The sequence below is a fragment of the Orycteropus afer genome, unplaced genomic scaffold (assembly GCF_000298275.1).
Source record: "Orycteropus afer afer isolate SDZICR_OR568_19922 unplaced genomic scaffold, OryAfe1.0 scaffold00334, whole genome shotgun sequence".
NCBI classification, from domain to species: domain Eukaryota; kingdom Metazoa; phylum Chordata; class Mammalia; order Tubulidentata; family Orycteropodidae; genus Orycteropus; species Orycteropus afer.
The window spans coordinates 3001268-3013572 of NW_006921921.1; the positions used below are offsets into that span (position 1 = coordinate 3001268).

Below are 12305 nucleotides of genomic sequence, written 5' to 3' on the forward strand. Positions count from 1 at the left end.
ACAGCAACAAATTAATTAAAAAAAAAAAAAAAGACTTAAAACCTTGAGAACCCTACTCTGTCCCACAAGGTCACTATGTGTCAGAATTGACTTGATGGCAGTGGGTTTTGGTTTTAATCTCTGGAACCTGTGAATATGTTAAATTACATGGCAAAGGAACACTAAAATTCAGATGGAATTAATACCTTAATATAAAGAGATTATCCTGGATTATCCAGGTAGGCCTAACTTAATCGCAGGGCCAAAGGAAGGCAGGATTAAGTAAACGAGTGAGGCTGTGGGAGAAAGACTTGCCAGTCATTGCTGGCTTTGAAGATGGAAGGAGGCCACCAGCCAAGAAACACAGCAGTCTTTAGAAGCTGGAAAGTGCAAGAAAACAGATCCTCTCCTAGAATCTGCAGAAAGAAACAGCCCTGCTGACACTGTGACTTTAACCTGTTTTGGAATTCTGACCTCCAGAACTGTAAAACAAACATGTGTTGTTTTTAAGACACTAAATTTACGGTCATTTGTTATAGCAGCAATAGGAAACTAATACTGACACTATTTGCCTTTTCAAACTCTTGTTTTCTCACCAATGTACAGTGGTGTTTTCTGGAGGCTACATGATGTGTGACATTACAAAACACCAAATGCAAAATCAGATCTGAGAATCCAATTGTCTTCTATTAATTGAAACATTAAAGTAATTTGTAAAGATGTGAAACCACGACATTTTTCAAATGCTCATTTTTCCAATGTTTGGGAAAATAGTTATTTTAACACCTTAAAATGTTATTTATGTTAACAGATAACTGATTTACTATGTTTATTTAATATATATACATATACATATACATATACATATATATATATATATAGCTCTGGAAGCGTAGTGCCTAAGGCACCTGACTGCTAACCAGAAGGCTGGCAGTTCCTTAGAAGGAAGGTTGGGCAATCTACTTCCGTAGTGATACTGCCTCAGAAACCCAAGGAGGGGTCACTATGAGTCGGGTCCAACTCAACAGCACATAACAACAACAACTATATATATATACTATATACATATACATATATATATATATATGTGTGTATATAGTATATAGTATATATACACACACATATATAAGTATATGTGTGTGTGTGTGTATATATATATATATATACACACACACACACATAATTTAAATCTCTCTTCATTTCTAATGCAGTCACTACCAATATAACCTATATAAACCAAAACTTTGGGTTCCTTATTAATTTTCAGTGTGTAAGGGTCCAAAGAGGAAAGGAGCTTAACACCACCGCCTTGTTCACTAATACCCACAGGCCATGGATTACAAATATCTGACTTATGGACAACTCCTACCTGCCCTTTAATGTTTTATAAATTTGCCCTGACTTTGGAATGAATGAACCAACCCCTACTTACAACATATTCTTCATCACAATCACCTTCCCTTGCTGCATATGCAGCTTTTAAATCACCAAAAAGGCTTCCTCCTTTTCATTACTCAAGTAAAGTTAATAAGTACCATATGCACCTGTTCTGACTTACCTACAAATTCTACTTAGAGACTTGGGAACAGATCCCATTGAAACCCAGGGACTGCTTGTACAGTTAAAGCACTCAACACACATAGTGGTCCTCAAAAAACACTTGTTAAATCAATGGATATTCAGACAATGTTCTGATGTAATGCTGTCTCTTGAAGAGATTTTCCTGCTCGAAAGAGAACACCGTGAACTGCCAAAAGAAATAGCTCAATCTACTTACTGCCAAATACAGATTAGAAAAATTATGTTCAGGCTCATATATCAGTATCTTACAAATTCAGTTAGTGTGAAACAGTTCCTCAAAACCCTGGTAAACTGAAAAAGATGAGTTTCTCAAAGTTAAGGGCTAATCCATTAAAATACAAAAATTTCCTATAATATCCAGCCTGGTCAATCAGCTAGCCCCTTTCTCTCTGCACCTTATCTATAACATGCAGTATTTAATTTTTGAAAAGATACAATGAACACAGTATCATTTTCTTCTAAATAACTGCTAATGTATGAAACACACATACATAAATAGATGCTTTGGAGGGAAATCTGCTCTTCTTCAATCAGCTATAAGCATTTAAAAAAAAAATGGGGAAAATAATTTTAAAAAAAGTCAAAGAAAGGCTTTTCATTCTTGCTCTTTTTTCCTTTCCCTAAAACACATCTAGGAGCTCTAGTAGCCTAGTGCCTAAGGCACGTGACTGCTAACCAGAAGGCTGGTGGTTCAAACCCACCAGCCACTCCTCGGAAGGAAGGTTGGGCAAGCTACTTCCATAGTGATACCACCTCAGAAACCCAAGGAAGGGTCGCTATGAGTCTGATCCAACTTGATGGCACATAACAACAACAACAAAATACATCTTGTCATTATAGGGACAACAAAGTCAGGGTCTTGGCTGACCACACTCTTAACACAAATTAACCCAGCACTTGATGCTTAAGGTAATCTAACAGAAGCATAATCTCAAAATAAACCAAACTCACTGCCATCGAGTGGATTCCAACGCATAACGACCGCCACTGGGTTTCCAAGGTGGTAATCGTTACAGAAGTCAATCACCCCATCTTCCTTCCGCAGAGCAGCTGGTGGGTTTGAACCACCAACCTTCTGGTTAGCAATCAAATGCCTTAGGCACTGCACCACCAGAGCTGCTTAACAGAAGTATAATACTACAAGGAAAAAGGTAATTGCTTCCCCCACTTGAGTCAGTCAGACCACACATGGTTTCCTGTAGTCAAGGCCAAATGTTTGCTTTCAAAGGGATACTGACAAACTAGTGTGGATACAAAGACAAACTTCTGAAATAATGAAGTTCAAGGGGAGTGATAATGGGATACTGCTATCTTCCTATTTAAACAGCCATGCATGAAAGAACTACTGTCTGTGACTCAAACCATCTGAAGTAAAAAGGGCAGCCACATGATGACATGACAAACTAAGGCAGATGTCAGATGGCACTAGCAAGGGCTGTGATAAAAGGCATTCCTTCTTTCAGCAGAGAAGTAAACTCTGTGACCTCCAGGGCCCCGACACCTGCCAGAGTCTATGGGTCTCTCCTATGTTAGGAATTTCTTCCCTACCTGAAAATCATTATGTGGCAGGTTTCTCCTTTTGCTACTTTTTTCCTGTGGCTTCAGGATCATCAACATCATATGCCTAAACAAAGACTTTTGAAGAATGTATCTTGCTACAGGTGAGACACGCAGAAAAAATATAAAGGTAACACAAAGAACACATACCCACCACCCAGCTTTGGAAATAAAACCCGTGAGCCCCCTCCTGCATCTTTCTCCCGTGTGCAGGGGTAACCACTACCCGGATACCCAGACTTGGATGTTTACTATTCCCTTGCATTTCTGAAGAGATACATATGCATCCCTCTAAGCCACCTACCTTTTGCTTGTTTTAAAACCTTTTATAATCAGTGTCCCTCTGCAACTTGCTTGTTTTACTCAACATTATTTTTGTGAGATTCATCCACATTGACACGCATAGCTTTAGTTCAGGAGTCAGACATTTCTCTGGTGGTGTGGCGCTTAAGGCATTTGACTGCTAACCAGAAGACTAGAGGTTCAAACCCACCAGCTACTCCTTGGAAGGAAGGTTGGGCAATCTACTTCTGTTGTGATACCACCTCAGAAACCCAAGGAGGGGTCGCTATGAGTCTGATCCCACTCGATGGCAGTGAGTTTGGTTTGTTTGTTTGTTTGATTGGCACACAATCTCTTTTGTAACTACTCCACTCTTACATGATGCTGTGAAAAGAAAATGTGGACTTGGAAAAATATATACATGGAAACAAATGGGTGTGGCTGTGAGACAATGACACTATGTATAAAAACAGCCCCAGGCTAGATTTGGTCCTTCACTCTGGCTAATAGCTATTTCTTTTCAAGAGCAGTTCAGTATTTGTCTGATATTAATGCTTGCCAGCTTTCTTTGGTTAGCATGTGTCCAAGACAACTGCTGATTTCAATCTTTCTGTCCCCAGCATCCAACAAGATTTTTGTTTGTGTCTGATTTGATAGTCCGTCTTTCCATCTCTGAATTTATTGTGCTTTCTGATAGGTTTGGAATTATCTCCACCATCTCATTTTATGCTCTTTCCTGCTCTTGCTATGTTTCCTTTATCTCCACTCCCACCCTCCTCTAAACTCATTTCTACACTGTCATCGACCATTGAAATTTACTCACACGTCTACCAATTTGTCCCTTTCTTGGTCCATCTCACACCTCCCCCTGGGCATCATTTTCCTTCTCCCTGATTCACATACATCTTTTAGTAATGCTTCTTTTTTGTCTAACTATGTCTTACCTATACATCCTAATGAGGCCTCAGCTATGTCTAAACATGTCTTTGATTTACTCTCATTCATAAAGGATTTAGCTGGGCATACGATTCTAAGTTGACACTTGTTTTCTCTCAGCACTTTGAAATGAATCTGCTATCTTCAGGTTTTCACTATCACTGTTAAACTCAGCTGTCCTTTGTAGAGTAATGATGATATTAATTACAACAGCAGCCATGAAGATTGGATGAACCCCTAAATCTACTGCCGAGATAATCTTTAAACCTTAAACTAAAAATACCCCCTGAAGTCTTCTGAAAACCAAACGACAGTTTATCTTCACTAGTAAACAATGTCTGCCTTGAGCATTATGGTCTTTCGAGAACTATTCACATGGGATAAAGTTAACAGCAACTTAAAAGATCAGATGGGAACCTTAGGGGGCAGTGAGTTTATATTAATGGAGGAGGAACAATCAGAAAAAGAGGGTGAGAACGGTTGAACAACTCGAAGAACACAGTCAATGTCACTGAAGTATACACATGGAAATGGTTAAATTGATGTATGATCTGATGTGAGTATTCTCAACAACAACAGAACAAAATTTTTTAAATAAATAACAATAGCAACTGACATTTTGTTGACTGTATGCACAACAGAATGAAAAACACTGCCTGGTCCTACATCATCCGCACAACCACCAGCATGTTCAAGTCCATCACTGTGGCTACTGTACCAATCCATCTCACCAAGGTCTCCCTCACCGGCCCTCTATGTTCACCAAACATGATGTCCCTCTCCCGTGACTGCTTCCTTGTGATGACATGCCCAAAGCAAGCAAAGCAAACAATGTCACCTGGAATCACTGGCTAATTTTTGGAAATAGATCACCAGCTCTTTCTTTCTAATCTTGGTCTGGAGAGTCCACTAAAAGCTGCCCACCCGAGGTGACCCTGCTGGTATTTCACTCCCAGCGGCACAGCCTCCAGCATTACAGCAATATGCAAGCACCACAGTAGGACAAACTGACAGACAGGTGGTGAAGCTGGTATTTACCGTGTGCCAGGCACTATCTCAAGCATGCTATATATGTTAGCTCATTTTCATTTTAATCTAGAAAACAGTTCCTATGCTGACCTCTGCCTCCGTAAGCAGCCCATAACATCTCCGTCCTGCACTTTCTTGAAGGTTAACAAAGATGGCAAAATGAGGACTGAGCTCCAGAAGAGATTCAGATGCTCCAGAAACCCCCTGAAATTACAGAGATAGCCTGCAGGTGCAGGTGTGTTATATGTACAACAGTGCAAATGTGTACGTTTTCCAAAAGACAGAGTACGCAGCTTTCTCCAGATTCTCAGTTGCCCCTGACTCCCAAAAAGGTCAAGAACCACTAAAGTGAACAGTTCCCCACAGCATCAGATTCTACATCCTTGTTGCAGGGAAAAAGCATGTGGCCATACAATTAAGCATCTTTCAGTATTATTAATATATACCATTCAGATTTTCCAATTCTATGCTTTAGAACCTCTATTTTGAACTATTACTTCACAAAAAAAAAAAGGTTCCTCTATTGATAGGTTGAAGGAGCTCTGGTAGCATAGTGCCTAAGACACCTGACTGCTAACCAGAAGGCTGGCGGTTCAAACCCACCAGCCACTCCTTGGAAGGACGGTTGGGCAATCTACTTCCATAGTGATACTGCCTCAGAAACCCAAGGAGGGGTCGCTATGAGTCGGGGCCGACTCAACGGCACAAAACACCAAAACGATAGGTTGAAGGTTCCTAAGGTCTCTGGATGGCCCAAGCAGTTTGCAATCAGCTGCTAACCTAAAGGTTGGTGGTTCAACTCACCCAGTGGTTCCTCAGAAGAAAGGCCTGGCAAACTGCTACCATAAAGATTACAGCTGGAATTGGAGGGAGCGAGTAGTTGGACCTGTGGGCTCAGGACCATGGTCGCAGGGGACATCAAGCTCAATTGGCATAACATACCACACAAAAATATTGTTCCACATCCTACTTTGGTGAGTAATAACTAGGATCTTAAAAGCTTGTAAGAAGCCATCTAGATGCAATGATGGGTCTCTCCTTATCCAGAACAAAGAAGAATGAAGAAAACCAAGGACACATGGAAACAATTAATCCAAGGGGCTGGTACACCATGAGATCTTCAGCCTATATGACTATGAGACCAGAAGAACTAGATGGTGCCCAGCTATCACTGTCAATCACTTGGAGAGTGATCTATGTAGGAGATCCTGGATAGAGTGGGAGAATAAATGTGGAACAAAACTCAAAATCAGGGGAAAAAAAAAAGACCAGGTTTTCTGGTCTGATAGAACCTGGTTAAACCTGAGACTATGGCCCCTAGCTGCCCTTCAGGTCTGGAATGGAACTCACTCCTGTGACTTCCAGCGAAATAAAAGACAGGCATAAGGGCTGAACATTTACATCAAGTAGACACATTCCTTGAAGAGATCCATCATGGGAAAACAGAGTGTTTGCACAGGGAGACGGCTCAAGGAGCAGGAGTGCATGGGAGGGAAGGACACAGGGAAGAGGTAACTTGGGGAGGACATGGGAAGAGAGCTGTTACATTGTGGGAGACTGCAGTCACCATCATGAGACAAAATGTGCATGAACTGCTGTATGGAAAATGCATTTGCTCTACAGACTTTCACCCAAATCACAGTAAAAATTAAGGGGAAAAAAAAAAAGATTATAGCCAGGAAGGCCAGGAATTCAATTCAAAGAACATGTGTATAATATGAAGTACAAGAGAAAATAACAGACTACACACAAATATATCCATCTCTTCACATTATTATCATACAATGGTTTCTGAGGGTTCATCCTTCTAGGGCAGGGTTTCCCAACCTTGGTCCTGCTGACATCCTGGGCCGGCTAAGTCTTTGTTTTGGGGTATGTCCTGTGCGGGGTGTTTAGCAGCATCCCTGGCCTCTACCCACCAGATGCCAAAATAACCGCTTCCCCTGGCTGAGACCATCAAAAAGTCTCCAGACAACACCAAATGTTCCCTGGGGCACAAAATCGCCCTCTGCCCACACTGAGAACCACTTTTCTAAGGGCAAACTAGAGGGTCTAACTCTTTTGCTAGAAATTATAAACCACTAATTCCTTTCCTAATTTAAAAATAAATAAATAAATAAATCAACCAACCTCACTGCTGTCAAGTCAAATCTGACTTATAGCGACCCCCCGCTTAGGTTTCCAAGGGGATAACACTACAGACATAGACCCAATCTTCCTTGTGAGGAGTGGTTGGTGGGTTTGAATCACCAGCCTTCTGGTTAGCAGTCAAATGCCTTAGGCACTATGCCACAAAGAACTTTTTCTTTGAACTTAGGTCCATATAGGATGCACTTCCAAAATTGTCAAGTTAAAATAAATGGAACGAAGAGATCCCAATGGAGGAATATTCTACATAATACATGGCAAATATTTCTAAAAACTGTCAAGACCATGAAAAACAAGGAAAGTCTGAAAACCTGTCAACAGCCAAGAGGAGCCTGCCTAAGGAGATACGATGGCTAAATGCAATGTGCTGTCCTGGATGGGATCCTGGAACAGAAAAGGGATGTCAGGTAAAAACTAAGGAAATCTGAATAAAGGTGGTGGCTGTTGTCGTTAGGGGCCGTTGAGTCGATTTTAATTTATAACAATCCCACATGACGGGGCAGAAATGCTCCACACAGTTTTCTTTCCACTAATCTCATGGGAGCAGATGGCCAGGTCTTTCTTCCACAGAGCCGCTAGGTGAGTTCGAACTATCAACCTTTTGGTTAGCAGCTGAGTACTTAACCACTGCACCATACGGACTATGTTAATTTAAAAAAAAAAAAAAACTAAACTAAACCAGTTGCTTTCAAGTCAACTTCAACTCCCGGCGACCCCACGGGTGTAAGAGCAGAACGTGCTCCCCAGGACTTTCAATGGCTGATTATTCAGAAGTAGGTCACCAGGAAGGAGCCCTAGTGGCACTACAGTTAAGTGCTTGGCTGCTAACTGAAAGGTGTGCGGTTCAAAGCCACCAGCAGCTGCAAGAGAAAAAAAGATACGATGATCTGCTTACTTCCATAAAGATTCAAAACCTTGGAAACCACATGGAGCAGTTCTACTCAATCCTATTGGGTTTCTATGAGTCAGAATCAACCTTCACCAGAAAGCTAAAATAAATAAAAATTATCTCTTGCCTATGCAGACTCTGGTAGCATAGTGCCTAAGGCACTTGACTGCTAACCAGAAGGCTGGCGGTTCAAACCTACCAGCCGCTCCTCGGAAGGAAGATGGGGCAATCTACTTCCACAGTGATACTGCCTCGGAAACCCAAGGAGGGGTCACTATGGCAAAACAACAACAACATGCAGATGGCAAACAACAACAACATGCAGACTTAATTCTGTGAGCCCCTTCAAAGGGAAAATACTTGAACAGATTAGATTAAGGAAAGAGACCAAATGGACAGACAGAAATAATCAGGAAATGAGAAAATATAATTCTGTCCTCTCCTAAACTAAAAAAAAAAGAAAGACAAAAGATATATGTTTTTATATAAAGAAGAATGTTTCGTCTTCTCACCTGGCCTATCTAGGAGACACAGCTCAAGTGTCAGGCTTGGCAAGGCTTTTCCTGCCTTCCCCAAGCAGCTATCTTCTCTGGTGTCAGAGTCCCTGGGCCCACTGTTTATCTCCCCCAAGCTGGACTGTCACTTATCTGTTTACCAGTCTTCCTATACATGCAACACTGGTTCAATGCAACATGGACAGGCGCGCAGCCACTGCGGGGGGCCCTTCTCAGACTCACTCATCTGTGAATCCACAGCCTTTACAGCCACCAGTACTCGATAAACACTTGCTGAATGAACTCAGATTGGGCCCCTATCCTGACACAGACTTCAGTTAAACAGGCCTGGGATGGCACAGAGGGCAGCAGAGACGGACGGAGGGAGAGAATTCCTGCCTTCTGTGCAGGAGACTCGGGCTGCCTTCCCAGGCCAGTGCGCTCCGAGCACCACCACCACCTGTCAGTGCAGGCTTCAGTGCTGCACGGTGGGGAAGGGGTGTCAGCAGAGCTTCTACACTAAGCTGCACTAGGAAGGCAGGCCTGGTGAGCTACTCCTGAAATCCAGCCAATGAGAACCCTACCAATCCTAATGGTCCGATCCCACTGTGCACGGGGGCCCCCCCGTGAGCTGGGGGCCAACTGAACAGCTCCCGAATGGAGCGAAGGAACTAGCTGCTGGGAAAGTCAAAGTCCTTGCATTCCCAGGGGTGAGAGGGACGGCCTGAGGCACATGACCCTCTACACAACGGATCAAATCGCTGCCGGCCCTGCGCCACCCCGTGACTGGCTGGGAATCAGACCGCTGGGGTCCATAGTGTTCCCACTGGCTGGTTTTCAGAAGTGGATCACCAGGCCTCTCTTCCTAATCCGTGTCAGTTGGGAGAAATGATTTAGTCCAGTGGACCCATTTTAAGAGGGAGAAAGAAACCAAAGCCTGGAGAGATCAAGTGACTTGTTCAAGGCCACACAACTAGTTGTGGCACTGCCTCAGGCAAAGGGGACCTAGATGCCACACCTAAATAATCCACGTCCACCTCTGCTCCATGTGTGCAGAACCGACAGTCACTTAGTAAGTGACAGTGATACCTCCTGTCTACTGTGCACCCGCCAGGTGCTAAAAATGCTCACAGGTCATCCCCATATCGCAGTTAAGGAAACTGAGCTGAGAGAGACACTTGCCACCAAGGTCACAGAGCCAATCCCTCAAAATCCCCTTCAGAAATGGAGACCAGTTACAGGGTTCCCCGGGATTAGGGGCACAGGAGAGTGGGAGTCAGAGGAAGGAGGGTGTGGTAACACACGGAAATCTGGGGGATCACTGAGGGGATGGAAATGTTCTGTCTTGACAGTGGTGGTGGATATGTGGCCCTACACATGTGATAAAATTATATAGAACTAAATACAATGAGTACAAGTAAAACTCCAGAACACTGAATAAAACCTGTTGATTGTATAGAAGTCAGTATACTGGTTGCGATACACTGTACTAAAAAACCAAAACCAAACTCACTTTTGAGTCAATTTCAACTTAGAGACCCCTCCTTGGGTTTTTGAGGCGGTATCACTACAGAAGTAGATTGCCCAGTCTTCCTTCTGCGGAGTGGCTGGTGGGTTTGAACCACCAGCCTTCTGGTTAGCAGTCAAATGCATTAGGCAGCAAAATGTGCTATTGTTTTGAAAAATGACACCACTGGGGAAACTGGGTAAAGGGTATATAAAAGATCTCTGTATTACTCCTTACAACTGCAATTGAATATACAGCCATCAATAAAAAACTCAAGTAAAAATATCTTGCCTGCCTAAAAGCTGGGCTAGATGCTCTCCTAAATTTCTTTCATCTCTAAGATCTGTGATCCAAAACATCTCCAAAGCCAGTGTCCCTTCTACCTTACCATTCAACCACTTCAATTCCTGATGCAAAACTGAACTCTGAGCAAAAGGAAACTCAGAAAAGAAGCCACTATTCCACGGAACTCAGCATTGCTAGCCACTTTTAGTTCCCTAAGAAAAACCACTCCAACTGATGAAAACAAGCACTTTACTTCCTTTCACTAAAATGACTTCTGGCGGAAAGGTGAGAAACGTGATCCTTCAAGATGTCTCTCCCACCAAAAATTCTCCCCCCTAGCTCTTCATGCCACACGCATCAAAAAACGTCCAGGGTTAACAATTCCAATTGTAAATCTCCCCTGAAAGCAGTACCCAGAGCTAATCACCACTGGTCTTTTCCACCGGTTTCCAAGTGGTCGGTCAGCTGCACTGAAGGCTGTGCAGTGCAGAAGGGACAGTCCATTTTACCGAGGTAAGGTGTGATCTTGGCCAGGTTCCTTAAACTTGAACCAGGCCTTTCCCATCCCTCCCTCCTTGACTATCAGAAGAATTCAGGGAAATAATAATAATAATAATAACCGTCCCTGCCGGTTTCCCTAACAATCGACCAAAGCTTATTTAACGTTCACCTGGCTGAAAAAGCATCCATCCCATGGAATCCCCGCCTCACAGACGCTACAGTAGGAAACCCAGAGCTCTCCCAACCCGGATCCCTTCCATTTCAAACACAGCTAACCCAGCCCTCCCCACCCACAGCCGTCCGCCTGACTCCTGCGGTGAGCAGCCTAATACCATCTGTGAATAACAAAACCTAGCGAAGCGTGCAGGGTAACCATCTCGGAGGCGATGTCTGTGTTACCCCAAAAGCGCTTCCCGTGCAGATTTCTGGCTAAAAACTTCAAAAAATTATAAAATACCTTTTCCCAACAGGAGAAAGGCAAGAGTTGTAAAGTTTCTGGAGGCGCATTTTTCCGCGTTTCCGGAGTCGCTCTCCAGGGGAGATGCTGCCCGCGGCTGGGGGTGGAGGAGACCCGGTCCCGACTGGGGGGCCCCGGAGGTCAGCAGCACGACCAGCCCGGATCCGAGGGTTCCCGCTTCCCCGCTGACCACAAAGGAAAGGACACGCCGCCCCAGCCGGGCGGAGAAGGGTCCCGGGGGTTCGGAGACGCCACAGCACTCACCGTCGGTGCCTCTTTTCGCCTCCCGATAGCGCTCCCACAGGTAGTGCTTCATGTCCGGAGCGGTTCCGGGTGCCGTGCACAAGGGCCGTGCGGGGCCCGAGCACAGCTGACCCCGGGATGCACTCTCGCAGCCGCCCCGCAAGGCTGCCGCTGCCCTCGCCCCGGCCCTGCGGGCCGCCACAGCCGCGGTGGCCATGCTCTCCCGCACCGCGCTGCCAGTGGCGCCGCGGAGCCCTGGATCTGCCCGCGCTCAGCACGGCTGGTGGGCGGCTCCCTGCGTCGGAGCATGTGGCGCCGCGGCCCGCCTCCTGGCCACAGCCGGCCAAGAACTGGGCGGGGCGTGTGCGGGTGGGCCCCGCCTTTGCGGAGGAGAGACGGAGGCGGGATTGGGGCGGG

At 44.5% G+C, this 12305-nt stretch overlaps 1 protein-coding gene across 1 annotated transcript in view; it reads right to left on the reverse strand.

Moving 5' to 3' along the window:
• NT5DC3 (5'-nucleotidase domain containing 3) overlaps positions 1 to 12105 on the reverse strand; it is an 85267-nt gene extending 73162 nt beyond the window's left edge. The window contains exon 1 of the mRNA XM_007952390.2: positions 11910 to 12105. Within this exon, the coding sequence (XP_007950581.1) occupies positions 11910 to 12105 (196 nt within the window). The remainder of the gene's footprint in view (positions 1 to 11909) is intronic.
• Between the last annotated feature and the right edge of the window lie 200 nt (positions 12106 to 12305).